At 37.7% G+C, this 18,247-nt stretch overlaps 2 protein-coding genes across 2 annotated transcripts in view; both read left to right on the top strand.

Annotated features, from left to right (window-relative positions):
• LOC100368971 (small ribosomal subunit protein mS22-like) overlaps window positions 1–18,247 on the top strand; it is a 333,717-nt gene that overhangs the window by 37,400 nt on the left and 278,070 nt on the right. The window lies entirely within an intron of this gene.
• Window positions 50–16,257, top strand: LOC102810200 (uncharacterized). The gene is made up of 4 exons (XM_006815146.3): window positions 50–188; window positions 3,921–4,033; window positions 9,027–9,084; window positions 11,186–16,257. Exons 2-4 carry the CDS (start codon window positions 3,959–3,961, stop codon window positions 12,736–12,738), a joined length of 1,686 nt encoding a protein of 561 aa, XP_006815209.1. The 5' UTR covers window positions 50–188; window positions 3,921–3,958; the 3' UTR covers window positions 12,739–16,257.

Below are 18,247 nucleotides of genomic sequence, written 5' to 3' on the forward strand. Positions count from 1 at the left end.
CCCGTTGTTGATGTCTTTGTTATTGTCTTTGTGTTTTCGCAATGCATTGTGGGAAGCTTCATCAAATATGGCAGACCTGGGTAGGAGTTTGCGGTAATCGAACCGAAAAAATACATCTTTACGGCGTGTGGAGTCCAGAATTTCGACTTTGCATTTATCAGAACCGGAAATAATATCATCTTTGTAAGGTAGGTTCCGCACATTCAATGGTTCTGCTTGAATTATTTTCAGAAAATAATTTTATTGCTCGGTTGATGTGCTGGAATTGAATAACAAACGAATATTTCCTTTGAGGTGCGACAGATTACAGGTTGCTATCGAAGCTTTATTCATAATAATGATGGTGTATATTTAATTAGATCTAATACTGTCACTTTTTCCTTCTGTTTATAGTTTTATTTTCAGCTCTGTCATGACAGACAAGGTGTAAAAATTGTTAATAACACTGACAGGTCAATGCACTTGAATAATAAATCTATTCTAAAAATCCTGAGTTTTCCTAAAAATATTTAATAAATCACAATTTTCGATGTAGAATTTATATATAAATATTTATTGTTCTAATACACATTAGTTCTAGAATATTAATTCATGAAAATTGGGCAAATAGTATTGCTATATAATGTTAAGGTCAACATATATGTAGCTCTTCCATACAATACCTGTGGAATTCCATAATGCAATAATTTCAGTGCACACTAACTGTTCAACAATAATTATGTAAAATGTTATTGGACTCCAATTGACGCATTTAGCAGATCAACATAAGTTTACACATCCCTTCATTACTCAGGATAAATTTCATTCAAAAAAAGTTTTTGTGTTCAAATCCAAAGATGCATACTCTTAAAGGCCCAGGTACACTATAAATACGCTCCTAAACAATATTTCCTTGCTTGTCACGCTGTAGTAAACAGCTCCTGCCAAGCTCTGGTAAGGCGTTTTCTCAAACTTACAGGTCGATTATGTCGTGCCAAAGTGGATGCACGTGACTATGAATATCATAGCAGTGACTGTGTGTAGTATTTATGACAATAAATAGTGTACGAGCTGAGATTTTGGTGGATAAAAGTAAAAAACATGAAAAGGGGCGTGCGACTAATCTTGAATAATTAACTACTGTCAATCAAAGTCACATAATGATGAACCGCTGAAACAGGATGCGTCATAGGCTATGCAAGTGATTAACAACACTCATTAGCATAGCCACAGCTCCAACTCACACTTGCCCGGGGCAAGTGAATTGGGCTTTTAAGACCAAAAATTGACTGTTGGCTTAAAAACCAGGGTTCATTTCCAGAAATATTGTAGAATAAAAGAGAAAGTGCAGAAAATTCGAGCGAGAAAGTGTGGAGGTGAAAAAGTTAAACCATAGATATTGCAATTCTCTTATCTTGTGCAATTACAGCATTATTTATAATCAAATATTACCAAGTTTATTGAAAAACTGGACATTATATTTAGTCCCCGTTCGGACGCAGTCCGAAAACGGGGACTTATGTTTTGCCCTGTGTGCGTCCGTGCGTCCGTGATCATTTGTATCTCGAACATGCATGGACCGATTAAGTTCAAACTTCACTCATACATCACACATTATATGGGACATATGCACATGCATTTTTTTCATGATCCGATTAACGATAGCCGAATAGCGGCCATTTTAAGGCCGAAAATGCATCAAAATCGCACATTTTCACCATTCCGGACCCGGATCTCAGTTATGCATGGACGGATTTTGTTCAAATTTGGTACATACATTAACTATAATAGGACCTTGATGCACGTCATTTTTTTTTGGGATCGGGTTCGAAATGGCCGACTGGCGGCCATTTTGTTTTAAAGAATTCAGTTCTGGATCCGTATCTGAGACATGTCTGGATTGATCAAGTTCAAACTTCACACACACAAGGTACATCATGTCACAAATATGTATGTGCATTTGTTTCATGATCTCATTAACGATAGCCAAATGGGGGCCGCTTTAAGGCCGAAAATGCATTGAAATCGCACATTTTTACCATTCTGGACCCAGATCTCAGTTATGCATGGACGGATTTCATTCAAATTTGGTACATACATTAAACATAATAGGACCTTGATGCACGTCATTTTTTTTTTCGGATCAAGTTCGAAATGGCCACTGGCGGCCATTTTGTTTTAAAGAATTCAGTTCTGGATCCGTATCCGAGACATGTCTGAATTGATCAAGTTCAAACTTCACACACACATGGTACATCATGTCACAAATAGATATGTGCATTTGTTTCATGATCTGCTTAACAATAGCGGAATGATGGCCATTTTAAGGCCGAAAATGCATCAAAATCACGTATTTTCACAATTCCAGAACCGGATCTCAGTCATGCATGGATGGATTTTGTTCAGATTTAGCACAATGTGTTGTACATATGCAGGTGCATTTCGGTCATGATCTGCTTTGAATGTATATGTCACTCAAATATGAACGGAACGGGGACGTGTCATTGACAATGACTTGTTTTATTTGGGCATTTTAAGGTTAAAAAAAGAATTTCATGTAATCAAAGTTTGCGCTAGATATCCAATATAGCAGAGAATCAGAAATAACAGAAATCACAATTTTTGTAATTTTCACTATTCACGTTTTCTTGTGCGTGCTTACGAGAAACACAATTTGCAGAGAATGCATGCAAACACACATATAGCACATAATTTTGTAGGAATGGTTAAATTTCAGCAGGATCACTTGTGTGCTTTACTAATGATATTGTGGCAAGATCAATCGATATAAGTGTCTACAATTATACCATGTTTATTTATGGAAATAATAAACAACAAACAAACATATTGGTTCAACAACCTAACTACAACATCTAGATATTTTCTGTGATGCGTTTTGCTAGGTTCATTTGAAGGTTACAGCTATACACCTAAATGCCTATATGTCCCACCTGTATGGCTAAATATCTTACCTGTATGGCTAAATGTCTCACCTGAATGTCTCAACTCCCACCTGAATGCGTTGATACCCAATCTGAATGCCTGGATGCCCTACCTGAATGCCTAGATGTAGATGTCTCACATGTATGCCTAGATGTCCAACCCAAATACCTAGACTCCCACCTGAATGCCTAGATGCCCAACCCAATCTGAATGCCTACATGTCCCACTTGAATGCCTAGACTCCTACCTGAAAGCCAGGGTACCCAATCTGAATGCGTGGATGTCCTACCTGAATGCCGACATGTAGATGTCCCATCTGAATGCCTAGATGTTCAACCCACCTCAATGACTAGATGTCCCACTCACCGGAGAGCCAAGATGTCCCACCTGAATACCTACTGTAAATGTCCCACCTCAATGCCTAAATGTCCTACCTGAATGCCTAGATGTCCTAACAGAACCTTATCTTCTCACCTCCAAAAATTCACGAAAAATAAGGTACGAAGGGAACACACAGACTCAAGTATACATCAACATTTCATTTTATGTTCGAATTTGCCTACAACAATTATGATATCTGTGTCATAGGACACCACAGAAATTTTTATAGTTACAAAATTTTGCAACTTCCATTGACTCAAAATATTTGTGAAAATTTGTCTTTAAAGCGAGGGAGTCATCACCTACTGTAAACATGCGTCAGGTGGCCATAGCATGTAATTGTTTACAAACATGAGCCTTTGCATTCTTAGTGTGTGTTGTTATCGCTTGGGACTCAATTCCCGCACAAGCACAGGTCTCGGCCCTCCCGCTTTAATACAGTAATGTAATTATAATTACACACACATAACTATCAATATGTTAAACAATGTAGCAAAATAAACAGAGCATCAGGCATATTTCACTGGGAAAATGTTAGAAGCAGAAAACTAATAAGATTGCATACCATACTAGTATAGCTAAATAATAACTTTGTTTTTATGTGTATTTTTTGGTAGGTGCGAAGTTCACTGATAGCTTTGCATGTTATACCAGAATGGACCAGCCAGTGGTGGTGGATCATACCAATACAGAGTCTTTATATAACGTATGGCAAGGACATCTTCAACAGGTAAAGACAACAGTGGCACAATCACATATCAGCTAACAGGGTTCTCCATGGTTTGAAAATTAAACAGGGCGCGCCAATGTGAAGTGGGCGTGGCACATTTGTAACGTGCATCATTGGCATATATGTTGAAAAAATGGAAACCAAAAAATCTATTAATGTACATATTAATACATATGCATAATATATATATATTTATTATTACAAAATGAATGAGAATTTTGAAGAGCTATTAAGTAAATGTCAGCACGTACAATCAGTACAATCATTGTAATACACTTTTCTAGGCCACATGTTCATTTTTAATCGTGTAGAAAAAACTTGCAACTTTTTGTTAGGTGGTGTTTATCACCTCAAATGCTCAAGGTGACCTGCAACGATAACAAGCCGAAATTTTCACAATTGCACTTAAAGAAATGAACCAGTTACCCTGACGCTGAATCTCTGGAAGACAATGAGTGATGGCCTGTTTTGTAAACAATTCTTTGTCTGGAACCAGGGCGCACAGGAAATATAATTTCAAATAACAAGGTGCGGCGCCCTGTTAAAACCCCTCGTGGACACTATAGCATTAAAATCTGGGGTCACAAACATTGAAACCCATTTTTTCACCATAGAAAAAAGTTGTCTGCCTCATCACATTTCCTGACTATCCATTCTGCCCTCTTATGCAAAGAACTTGGAATTCTGGAAATACACAAACTATGTATCCTCGGGGGCGGAGCTATGTCACGGACGTTCTACGTTGCTAAGACGCGCACCACTGTACCACGTATTTCTATGGGCTTTGTGCGCGCTGCTGTGGAACGCCGGTAGAGCCGGTGAAAATTCAAGAAAACTACACATACTCAACTTTGAAGTATTCCTGAACAACCAAATTCATACATGTATATGTTACACACGTAGGGCTAATCTTGTTACACTGTTCAGGGGACTCTCAACAACCATCTCAAAGTATCGTTTTCTGTGAGTTTTTGGTCTTTGTTTTCACCGCGAGGGTTGCCAGGCGGTAGAAAATGCCCGGATGTCTGCCCCCGAGGATTCTGCGTACTTGTGTTTTCGATTTAATCAATAATTATGCTCATAATATTTTCACCTATTTGAAAAAATTCCCCACACTTACTCAACCTGTTACTCAGCCACAGGGAATTACTTAAGTGAAAACTTTTTTTTTAAATATATATATGCACCATTGACCATTTAAATCTAAATTAATTAAATCTGATATATCCACATGTTATTAAAAAAAATTCATGGACAACCTGACATGGATTTAAATCATCAATATTGACAATTTAAATTCAAATGGATTTAATTGGATATATCCAATTATTTTAAAAAACTTGCACAGTCAGCGCAACATGGATTTAACTCATCAATATTGATGATATAAATCTGAAACTTGATTTAAATCTAAATGGAACAGTCTTTTGGTTTGGGTGAAATGAGAATATATCCAACAAATTGTCAATGTTATCCAACATATCCCATGTATTTCTGTATAATATATCAACCATTTAAGGTTGATTTAAATTACATATATTGGATTAACATTTTCTGCACCATTCTCCTGTGACTCGTATCCCCGGAATTATGATCTCGTTATCCAAACATAGTTTCAAATATGCTGCCACTAAGCACTCGTGAAAATGTAAAGGGTTTTGAATATATTTTGGTGAAATTATCAAAGAACAGAAAGAAATCATCAAAGAAACAGGAAAAAAACAAAAATATTAGAAAAAGTTGTCAGTTCATTTGGTGGGTGGACTGGTGGCTGGCTTACACCCTGACTGGAATGCTCTTCTTCATTTTATCAAGATTCTTACAAATAGGCACTCTTTTAAGGCTAATTTGAAAAAATACCTCCTTCAGAACTCCTAAGACTTCTAAGTTTGTATAATTTCTTGTATCCTACATGTGTAACCATACCATTCAATGGCTTTGTAAGCTAATGCATTGACCTTTCTCATAATGTATTAGTCTGTGCATACATTATGATGTTAACTTTTTAGCTCTGCTGTCGACTTTGTCGAGCGGAGCTTATCATATGCGTGATTGTCTGTCGTCGTCCGTGTCAATGTTTTACTTTTTCGACTTCTTCTTGAAAACTACAAGCCTGAATGCTTTGATACTTAGTGTATATGTACCTTGGGTAGACCTCTCTCAGATTTGTTCATTTCATGATGATATCTTCAATTCTCTAATTTTGGTGAATATTCAGATGGGACATCCATCCAGGTATTCAGATGGGGCATCATAGTATTCAGGTGGGGAATCTAGACATTCAGATGGGGCATCAAGACATTCAGGTGGGACCTCAAAATATTCAGGTGGGACATCAAAATATTCACGTGGTGCATCCAGGTATTCAGGTGGGGCATCAATATATTCAGGTGGGACATCAAGGTATTCAGGTGGGGCATCAAAATATTCAGTTGGGACATCAAGGTATTCAGGTGGGGCATCAAAATATTCAGGAGGGACATCAAGACATTCAAGTGGGACATCAAAATATTCAGGTGGGACTCCATCCAAGTATTCAGGTGGGACATCCAGGTATTCAGGTGGGGCATCATGGTATTCAGGTGGGGCATCTAGACATTCAGCTGGGACATCTGGGTATTCAGGTAGGGCATAAAAATATTCAGGTGGGGCACCAAAATATTCAGATGGGACATCCATCCAGGTATTCAGATGGGGCATCATAGTATTCAGGTGGGGAATCTAGACATTCAGCTGGGGCATCAAGACATTCAGGTGGGAACTCAAAATATTCACGTGGGGCATCCATGGATTCAGGTGGGGCATCAAGATATTCAGGTGGGGCATCAAGATATTCAGGTGGGGCATTTAGACATTCAGGTGGGACATCTAGACATTCAGGTGGGACATCAAAATATTCAGGTGGGGCATCAAAATATTCAGGTGGGGCATCAAAATATTCAGGTGGGGCATCAAGACATTCAGGTGGGGCATTTAGACATTCAGGTGGGACATCTAGACATTCAGGTGGGACATCAAAATATTCAGGTGGGGCATCAAAATATTCAGGTGGGGCATCAAAATATTCAGGTGGGGCATCAAGACATTCAGGTGGGACATCAATGTATTCAGGTGGGTCATCAAGACATTCAGGTGGGACATCAAGACATTCAGGTGGGACATCAAGACATTCAGGTGGGACTCCATCAAGGTATTCAGGTGGGTCATCAAGACATTCAGGTGGGACATCAAAATATTCAGGTGGGACATCAAGGTATTCAGGTGGGACATCAAAGTATTCAGGTGGGACATCAAGGTATTCAGGTGGGACTCCATCAAAATATTCAGGTGGGGCATCAAGACATTCAGGTGGGACATCAAGACATTCAGGTGGGACATCAAGACATTCAGGTGGGACTCCATCAAGGTATTCAGGTGGGTCATCAAGACATTCAAGTGGGACATCAAAATATTCAGGTGGGACTCCATCCAGGTATTCAGGTGGGACATCCAGGTATTCAGGTGGGGCATCATGGTATTCAGGTGGGGCATCTAGACATTCAGCTGCGACATCTGGGTATTCAGGTAGGGCATAAAAATATTCAGGTGGGGCACCAAAATATTCAGATGGGACATCCATCCAGGTATTCAGATGGGGCATCATAGTATTCAGGTGGGACATCTAGGCATTCAGGTGGGGCATCAAGATATTCAGGTGGGGCATCAAGATATTCAGGTGGGGCATTTAGACATTCAGGTGGGACATCAAAATATTCAGGTGGGGCATCAAAATATTCAGGTGGGACATCTAGACATTCAGGTGGGACATCAAAATATTCAGGTGGGGCATCAAAATATTCAGGTGGGGCATCAAAATATTCAGGTGGGGCATCAAAATATTCAGGTGGGGCATCAAGACATTCAGGTGGGACATCAAAGTATTCAGGTGGGACTCCATCAAGGTATTCAGGTGGGACTCCATCAAGGTATTCAGGTGGGTCATCAAGACATTCAGGTGGGACATCAAGACATTCAGGTGGGACATCAAGACATTCAGGTGGGACTCCATCAAGGTATTCAGGTGGGTCATCAAGACATTCAGGTGGGACATCAAAATATTCAGGTGGGACATCAAGGTATTCAGGTGGGACATCAAAGTATTCAGGTGGGACATCAAGACATTCAGGTGGGACATCAAGACATTCAGGTGGGACATCAAGACATTCAGGTGGGACTCCATCAAGGTATTCAGGTGGGTCATCAAGACATTCAGGTGGGACATCAAAATATTCAGGTGGGACATCAAGGTATTCAGGTAGGACATCAAAGTATTCAGGTGGGACATCAAAATATTCAGGTGGGGCATCTAGGCATTCAGATGGGATATCCAGACATTCAGGTGGGACATATAGGCATTCAAGTGGGACATCAAAATATTCAGATGGGTCATCAAGACATTCAGGTGGGACATCAAAATATTCAGGTGGGACATCAAAATATTCAGGTGGGACATCAAGGTATTCAGGTGGGTCATCAAGACATTCAGGTGGGACATCAAAATATTCAGGTGGGACATCAAGGTATTCAGATGGGACATCAAGGTATTCAGGTGGGACATCCAGGTATTCAGATGAGGCATCAAGACATTCAGGTGGAACATCACAATATTCAGGTGGGACTCCATCCAATTTATTCAGGTGGGACATCAAGGTATTAAGGTGGGTCATCAAGACATTCAGGTGGGACATCAAGAAATTCAGGTGGGACATCCAGACATACCGGTGGATAGGGCATCTAATCATTCAGGTGGGAACGTCAGAGAAATTATCTCAAAAAATGTTGAACCCTGTAATATTTGCGAGGCATGACCTTGATTGAGCCAGCTGTAAATATAGTTGAATAAATCAAAAGCCACATTCTGATTTATCAGAGGGCGACAAATGTACCTTCACACTTCTAGATATGTTCTAGCCATCTTAATTGTGAAACCAATAATTTCAAATTTGTTTTGTAGGAGGCAGCTTCAGGTGGCAGACACTCTCCCGGAGATCAAAGAAAGCTTGTTGGGGATAGTAAGTATGCTTTGAACTGAAAATGTATAATTCAAGATTTTTTTTGCCAAAATGTTTCATATGCACATTTTGCACATATTTTTCCATTGCCTGTATGTATTGATCAATATGTTGTTGGTATGGCAACAATTATGCAGGTTTATTTTGTGATGGACACGAAGTATACCTTAGCATTGTAATCTAGAGCAAACAGACTAAGACTGCATTTACTTGTTAAAAGTGCATATCCATCAGACGTGTTCTACTTTGTTGAAATTTGCCTTTGTTGTACACTGGATCATAAAAATATCACCTATTTCGATCCTAGTTATTAAAGTTGATGTGAAACGCCGGCTACCCCAATGTCCAAATCACTTATTGGTATGTGAATATTATCATACATGTAGTATATTTCTGAGCACAAAATGAATATTTTAATCAAAGTTGCTGTCTAGTACCAGTTATTCATTGTATTTCACAAAGAGGCTCATTAGTCCGAATTTGCAAGTATACCCCTGGTGGCGGCGCCAGTGGACTTGCTGCCCAACATAGACATGTAAATCAGATTGTGATACGCTTTTACAGAATACTCCAGGTTGCAGATTATAGTCTATTTACTTTTCAATAATTTAAAATCAACTTGCACCAATTTTCTTTCACAAATTTGGATGGCAGATATTACGCTGTATTATTCATTTACGAGAGTTTGTACCAATTTCTCATTGATTTCACCAAAATGTTAACTTAAATCAATTTACCCACAGCATAAACTCAACTACAGATGTTTGGCAGTAATAATAATTATTATACATCTGTCATGGTAATGCCATAAGTTACAGTGTGACGTAATTTTGCGATATTTTATGGAGTATTTTTATCCTACCATATTAGGAAATGCAAATTTCAAATATGGAATGATTACGCATGTAAGCGTCCTCTAATAATAAAAACAAACATGGCTGCCACCAGGGTTTGACCAGACTCTTCACAAAGAAGTTCACTGATTGTGTTCTAAACATTTTGACATTCCCATGATGTATCCTTGGAAGGAAAAGATGTATAATAATAAGGTTATTACGAGGATACTTCAAAGTTTGCACAAAGACAGTACACCGTCGCATCGACCTCTGCTGTGCGTCGGTCAATACTCCTGTTCTACTGTCTTCGTGCCTTGAGGTATCCTCGTAATAACGGCATATTATCGATGTCAGTCATCAGGACTATAATTACCAGACAACAAAATCACGATTTTCATTAGCATACGTAATTCACACACTTGTTAAAAAAATAGTTTTACAACTAGGAGTTTTCAAAGTATTCAGTACATGGCACTTACGTGGACCAAACATGGTCCTAAGTTCAGCTTTTTTCGTTTAGAGGCAAGCTACAATAGTGCCCTTGACTGGGGGTACTAGTTAAGATGGTTGGGTCATGTCAGAGCTCAGTCTTATCAGAGTTCAACCCAAAAGGTTTATTGAGCTGAAATGGAGTAATAATTCTGTACCCGTCATTGGTTTTCTCACCCAAAACTACAACCCATGCCATGTAGACAAACTTTCAATTTCTTCCAAGCAAATATCAGTTTTGATAAATTCATTTTTCCTACAAGTGGATGTTCATTGACTGCCCAGTCGAACTCGTTTCTGATTACAATACTGCTATGTCTCACTATTAGATTATTATCATTGTCAGACATAAGAACTCAAACATCAATATCCAGGCTGTAATATTTCCATTTCTCTCAGATGATTATACAAGGATTTTACTCGCCAAAAACATTCACACTTATTACTAGCTATCAACCCCCTAGCCAATAATGTGCGAGTCCCATCATTCTATGCATACATTGTAGTAATAGTTGTACATGTACAAGTGGCACTGATCAATACATTCCTCAGTAAACGAATCTGAAATTGAGAACTATTAATTTGTGCTCTGTGTGTTAGCCATTTTACAAACATGCTTTGACGACCATTTTGGTAAAAAATTCCGAGGCTAAAATGTGTCCAGAACCAGTTCTCAAAAATGGTTGATTTCTTTCAAATTTTCTATCCTGATCATGCATACATGTACATTTTTAACTTCATTTACTAATACTTTGTTTTTTTTTTGTTTTTTTCAGGTTTCACTTGTTCCAAGTGCAACCAAGTTTTCCCAAATGCAATGGCCCAAATAAGTCACGAAATGGGTCAATGTCATCATAATGGTCTTGGTAACCATAGTAACCTACATCCGCCACAATTACCACAGCCACAAAAAAATGTTAGCACTCCTGCAGTTGCGAATCACGAGTCTCCATTCCCAAGAAATGAAAATTTTACTGCAAACAGGTCCGATTCACTTAGTTCCTCCAGTTCTCCTGGTGACATATCACAACAAGGAAATCGGTCACCGTCACCAGGCGAGGTACATTCACACCGTCGCGGGCGCCCAAAAAACTCACCCATGGTACATACACCTCAGCCTGTGTTTACAGGGCATATGCCCGGTCAGGTTCCTCGCGAGTACAAATGCAAAATATGCCCTCATGTTTATTATACAAAGGCAGACATGCAAAGACATGCAAGGTCACATGTTGAGAATAAGCCATATAAATGCACACATTGCGATAAAACATTTGCAAATTCCTCTTACTTGTCACAGCATTCCAGAGTTCATACAGGGGAAAAGCCCTACGTTTGTGGACGGTGCGGTAAGTGCTTTAAGCAGTTGTCGCATTTGCAACAGCATACAAGGACTCACACTGGTGAGAAGCCATATCAGTGTAACATACCAGGTTGTGGGAAAGCGTTTACACAACTGGCTAACCTACAGCAACACTCGCGGAGACACAACAAAGACAAACCTTTCAAATGTCCACATTGTTACCGTGTATATGGCGATTTAACCAGCCTTCAGGCACACGTGCCATCGCATGCTAACTCCAGACACGAGAAAAAATATCCATGCGGGGTATGTGGTAAATCCTACACACAGGAGTCGTACTTAATGAAGCATATGCTGAAACATCCGACAGAGCCTCAGTTCGCAAGGGACTTTCCATGTGCAGTGTGTGGTAAAAAGTTTTCGCAACAGGCTTACCTTGAAAGACATGTATTGAAACGACATTCAAATCAAGGAAGTAATAGTAGTACAAGTCAGGCACAGAGTACAAATTCAAATAATGATAATGATAACTCTAGTAAAGTGGTAAATTCAGGACTTTCCTCACCGCCAGCAAATGTACCATGTTCCATTCCAAACAGCTTAATTTCGTCAAGCATTGCAACTAGTTACGGGCTACCAAGCTCATCTAAGCATCCTATTCTAAACGTTCCCATGATGCCAACTGTGCAGGAAATGCGGTCAGCCTTAGGACTGATGCCAACAGCATCCGGACCAGCCACAGCTATTCCAGGAATCAGCAACCCTCCCCTACATGGACTAAATGATCCACGAGCTATGTTACCTGTTATGTTTCCGGGACACAACCCTGTAACAAGAGGCATTGACATGCCTTTGATGCGCATGCGATTTGGCGATATGAGTAGTACATTTACAACAAAATCACCGTTACATGTTGTTGATCGTAACGGTGTGACCACAGTCAGCACACCAACGACAAATAGCATTCCCGGAGCATCATCATTTCTTACTACCACGAGTTCAGCAATGCAAATTCCATTCACACAGTAAGTGTGTTGCACCCACTGTGTTACTCTTTTTAAATACATAACTGTGCGTCAGTGTTTGGTTTACTTTTAGTTAACATTCATGCTCTTCTTAACCAAGAGCAGAAAGCTTATATTAATATGCAAATTAGGATAATGAGATTCTCAAGATGTATCCTTTTTATCATTGACAGTTTTGTTATTGAACAGAATTCTGTTGAAAGAGTACTAGACCATTTTCTGTTCACTGTGATATCAAGCGTTGTGCATGAAATCAAACGTAAAAACACGACGAAAGGCTTTAGTATCATGGCATCAAAAAATTGTGTGGGATTTGAGTATTTTGAGGTATTTCAATGCTTAATAATAATACACATTGGATGTTGGTCAATTTTGATGAAGTGAGGCTATCTGAACACTATATTCCCCTGTGGAAGATTGGTATTTTGAGATTGACCTATAAGATGAAAAAAAAAGGAAATCCAAATTCGCAGTCAAATCATTCTGTTTTTGCATCAGACGTTCAGTTTGTGCCTTTCACAAAATATTATGAGATCTCGCAATAAATGGAAAATCACCTATTGCTATTTTAGGCTTGCAAATAAACTTAAAATTTCTCTGTTCATATCATGTGCTTTCCACAATGTTTCACCTTTTGAATACCAAAATCCAACTTCAGACACCATCCACATAAAATTTTGGATCAAAAACTAAAAGGACATTTTGTATGTTTGATTAAGAGCGAATTCAGTAAAAATTGTTATCCAAACTTAAGCATGAAAGAAAATTTGATGCTCAAAGGGTTAAGCTTCTGAATGCAAAAGTCAACTTTTGTCATCATTTATAACCGTAGAAAAATACCATATTTTGGCAGGAAACAATACAGTGTCAATAGATTGAAGATGCATTTGTACAGTGCTGATAAAAGAGTTATGTTTACATGGGGAAAAGTGGACGCATCAGTGGCTTGCTTGTGTATTTTGTTTGGACATATACTTGAATGTATAATTATTACAAGTGGAGTTTAGATTGAATACATTATACTCGTTTATCCGCCACATACTTCAGTTAGCTCAGTGATGTCACTGAGAAAGTTGCTGAACTAATGCGATTGTACTTAAAAGATACCGCAATAAATTTAGAAGTAGAAATTCAAGGATTTCTTTCTTGCTAAATAAATTTTCAACGCTGGTAGAATTATTTAGGTTTGGGTTATTTCTAAAATGTAATCTGATTGAAACAATTGTAGGTATCATGTTTGTAAATATTCAGTGTATCCATGCAGGACAGTGGACCCCAAGGTTCACTGTACACAGGATTGACTGCCTGGAAACAGGATATGAATCCTTGAAAAGTAATGAGTGTGTGAAAATGACATGGAATTCTGGGTAATTTATAATGCCATTTCATCTGTGATTATAGCTTAAATCAATAGCACGCTTTCAAATTTAGTTTTACAAGCATTGTATATGAACTATCAAGTATAAACCATTACTTTGCAAACTTTGCAACAAATACAAAAATTGGATATTGCCTATGTATGTATATAATATTGCAACAGAAATTTGCATCTTAACAAAACAACAAGTTGCACAGTGGGTGCACAGGTATTTTTCCAATAGCACAACAGTCTTGACAAGGGTGACTTCTATTATTTGGAGTTCCCAAACATTGTGTATAATATTTATATATGTGTATATATACCTAGCAAACAATATAAATAATGTAACAGACGTTATTTAAATGTTAAAAATAAAAAAAAAAACTTTTATGAATTATCAATTTCTTAAAAATCATTATTCATATTGTATTACATTATTGCGCTTGTGTAATTAATATCTGTACCTTGTAGTTAATATAGCTATGTGCTACCATGTGATATTGTGATGACGATTAATATTACACTCTGAAACGTGCAATCTCTTGAAGTGGCTTGTGTGACAACAAATTCTAGTTGGAAGAATCCCACTTTGTGTTTTGGGGAATCTGTTGTCATTACCCATAATGTAAATCGTCAAATCAAATTCCTTGATGTAAATGTAATTGGTGTATGTGAGGGTCTGTTTGTAAGAAACATGCTGATTGGTGGGAATTTGACATTCAACAAGTAGTACCTGCACAGAGGCCTCCGTCGGCATCATGTGACTGTCTAAACAATTTTGAAAGTTCAGAAATGAATTTTTGTTTTTTATATTATAACCTTTTTTATAATATACAAATTATTTTTAATTTATGCGCGTGCTTTTTAATTACGTAATGAATACTTATATGTCCACCCATCCCCATCCATGAATGGTATGCCCCTTACAGTTTGAGTAAACTGCATCATACAGTGATTGTAACGTCGCAAACATCAAGAGAATGATTAAAAATAAAACTGGTTTCGTCATTTACCGGTACTTAATTTTGCCCTGCTTTCACCCCTTTGAACATGTTGTACCTGTATTGGACACTTTACTCTATTCTTTGTCACTTCTAAACATTTTTCAGTTGTTAAGTTATGTTGTTGTACTACTTTAGCCAATGTTACTGTACTTAATTCTCAATTCAAGACACTCCATTTGTTAAGTATTGATGTTGTTTTGTCCACCATTTCTTTATTTCATTGTAACTTTAAAACATTTCTTAATTTTTAATGTTGTACCTTTATTGGCTGCTGTTTCTGTACTGCATTCTCTCTTGTTTTGTCATTTTCTTCTATGTTAATTGTTCTCTGTGGTGGTTTGGTGCAACAAACTGAAAGCACATCGTGCATTATTAGAAAATTGTGTTTTCTATTCAAAGCAAGCTTTTTTGAAAAGCTAATCGAGGTGTCTGTTACGAATGGGTTTGTCTGCACTAATACAGGGCACAAAAAAGGCAACTTTTCATTTTTTTCTTTTAATTTCAAACTTTTTTCTGTGCTTTCTGAAAATTTCAGATTTAGGAAAATGTTGCCACTGCAGTTGATTAAATTTTTTTTAATAATGAAATTGTTTTTAAGCAAGAGTGGATGCTCCAGCTCAAGAGGTCAATGCCCTCAGGTCAGTGTACATTGTTGCAGGATTGTTTCAGAGATTCATTACAAGCTTGTATTTAAAAAACTTGTAAAAGGAGTACATGCAACTACGATTGTTTAGACGTTGATGTTGCAGTGAAAGTAAACTTTTTGTTTTGTAAGATAGGAGATCTCTAAACTTCAATGTATACAATATTTTGTTTTTTTTCAACAAGTTTTTTTGTTTTTACAACCTCCAAAGTGGTTTATTTTGATATTATTAGATTGTCCTTGTTCCTAAAAAAATGGTTGCACATATTCGCATATCCAAGTACTTGCATGATCTCAAGGTTGTTTCACTTTCATAAAAATTATCTGCATTTTGTGTGTGTGTGTCCTGTATATGTTTCTGCTATTGAATCTGCACACTTTTTTCAAAATATCTGTAGAAATTGTCAATTTTATAGAAGATTAACTTTGGAAACAAATTGTGAAAAATATTTATTATTATTTTAGAGCAATGTATGTATACCAGGAGTAAAATAAAAATTAAATAGAAAAAACAAATGTGTGTTGAGGTTTATATAGAAAGTATACAAAGGGTAGTGGTAACTCCCCTCTCCCATGTGCTTATACTGTAAAACCATTTATTTTCACTGGCATTTAATTTCACTATCTTGATATTTTGAGGAATTTCACTTGGCATCGAAACATTGAGGTCTATTGTTACTCGTATTTATGTCTACATATTCATGTGGATTTAATTTAGCTGATTTTACTCATCTGCAACAAAAGCAAAATTAAAAACTGTGAATAAATAATGCATTTAGAGTATTGTTTAGCTGCTCATCAGGCTCGTATTGAATTTGCTTGCTTTTAATAAAGATATTAATTAGTCCCCGTTCGAACGTAGTCCAAAAACGGGGACTTGTAATTCGGTCTACGTCCGTGCATCCGTCCGTGCGGAGTCATATTTCAGAATCCTTTGGACCGATCCTGTTCATTCTTTGCATGTGCCTAGTACTTTATGTGGGACATATGCACATGCAGTGGTTAGCGATTCGATTTAAAATGGCCGACTGGCAGCCATCTTGTTTTTTGAAAATGTTGTATTTTGGACATGCTCAGTTTTATGTCAGTTTTCATTCAAATTTGGTACATAGATTATACATGTTAGGATACATGTCCTCCGACCGTCCGTGGTGTGGAAAGCTGTCGAATAAAATGGCGACAACCTTCAAACGCATTGTTATGCTAATTTGATTTTTGGCATGTCAGTTGACAAAGAAATCAAAGATTTCTTGAATTTTCTCGGCGATATACGTGAATTTGAGCAAACATGTTATCAGCAAGACTCTGAATGCGACAGTGACAGCCACTGAAACGTAATTGAAGGCAAATGAACACGTCAAGCAAAAAAGGCATTTTTGATGTCGAAATCGCGAAACTCTCCCTTTTTACGCAAACTGTGAAGTTTGAATTACGAAACGAAGTACAGGACGACGAAGACTAGATATCCAAGAACCAACAAATAACAATTATATCTCAAAAAGTGAATATTCGTGGTGTATTTTAAGTCTAACCAGACCAGGAGTTTGTTAGTACTTTAAATACTAGTATTCAAATATGATTTAATATAAGGTAGTACACATAAAGAATGTCACGTTTGTGGGGTAAATATGTTAGAGTTTAACCTGAATCGCGTCAATATGTATCAATGAGACATTTACTACATGCACCACTAAGATGCAGAATTACCGATAAACAAGGATTTTTTCACTGATTTTACGTACGATGACTTTATACATAGTAATCACAATTAAATAGTGCACTAGTTCTATTCGGCTTTCGTCTGAGTGAGCATGCGTAGTTACCACCTGCTTATTACATCGTATGTAGCTCATCAGATGTCGCATTTTCTTTGACAAGAAAGCTATTAGATCAGATTCAAGGTTTTCGCTGTATTTTTTTAGATCTAGCGAGCGTGCAAGAATGGTCAACAATTGCCAGTAGCACCATCAATACAACCCACACCTCAACTATTACAAATGTAATGAGAAGAACCCCAATAAACGTCGAATTTGACATATATGATAAATCTTCCTTTAGGTTACTATTAACAACAATGGTTAACAGATTGAACACAGTCGTCCATAAGGTCATGAACCCAACTGACATGCGACAGAGCAGAATATACAGCATGTGAAGAAAACTACAAAGAACATGATGGAAAACGACTTGATCTGTGGCCATGCAATCACTGGAGTCTCTTGTAAAACTCGTATACGAAAATTAAATGCCAAAATGCGGGCGTAACTTATAATAGTCATAAATGAAATGCATGCCAGAAAAATTGTGAAGATTTCGTCTATCATAACAAGACGGGTTGTACCAAATGTACCTGCAAAAAACAACATAATGTGTATAAGCATTGCCGTCAACTCATTTTTATGAGTTACGCCCCCTAGCGATGAAATATGTTATATATAGACCACTTTCCGGACGTAGCGAGACTGTGGGTGCAAGCGGGATACCCGCCTTTTTCATGGTGCAAACC

This window comes from Saccoglossus kowalevskii, chromosome 15 (genome assembly GCF_978046115.1).
Source record: "Saccoglossus kowalevskii chromosome 15, keSacKowa6.1, whole genome shotgun sequence".
Classification (NCBI taxonomy): domain Eukaryota; kingdom Metazoa; phylum Hemichordata; class Enteropneusta; family Harrimaniidae; genus Saccoglossus; species Saccoglossus kowalevskii.

Coding starts and splice junctions, on each gene's coding strand:
- LOC102810200 (XM_006815146.3), top strand. CDS start 3,959: ATGGACCAGCCAGTGGTGGTGGATCATACCAATACAGAGTCTTTATAT. Junction 4,034..9,026: donor GGCAAGGACATCTTCAACAG/GTAAAGACAACA, acceptor TTTGTTTTGTAG/GAGGCAGCTTCAGGTGGCAG. Junction 9,085..11,185: donor AAGAAAGCTTGTTGGGGATA/GTAAGTATGCTT, acceptor TGTTTTTTTCAG/GTTTCACTTGTTCCAAGTGC.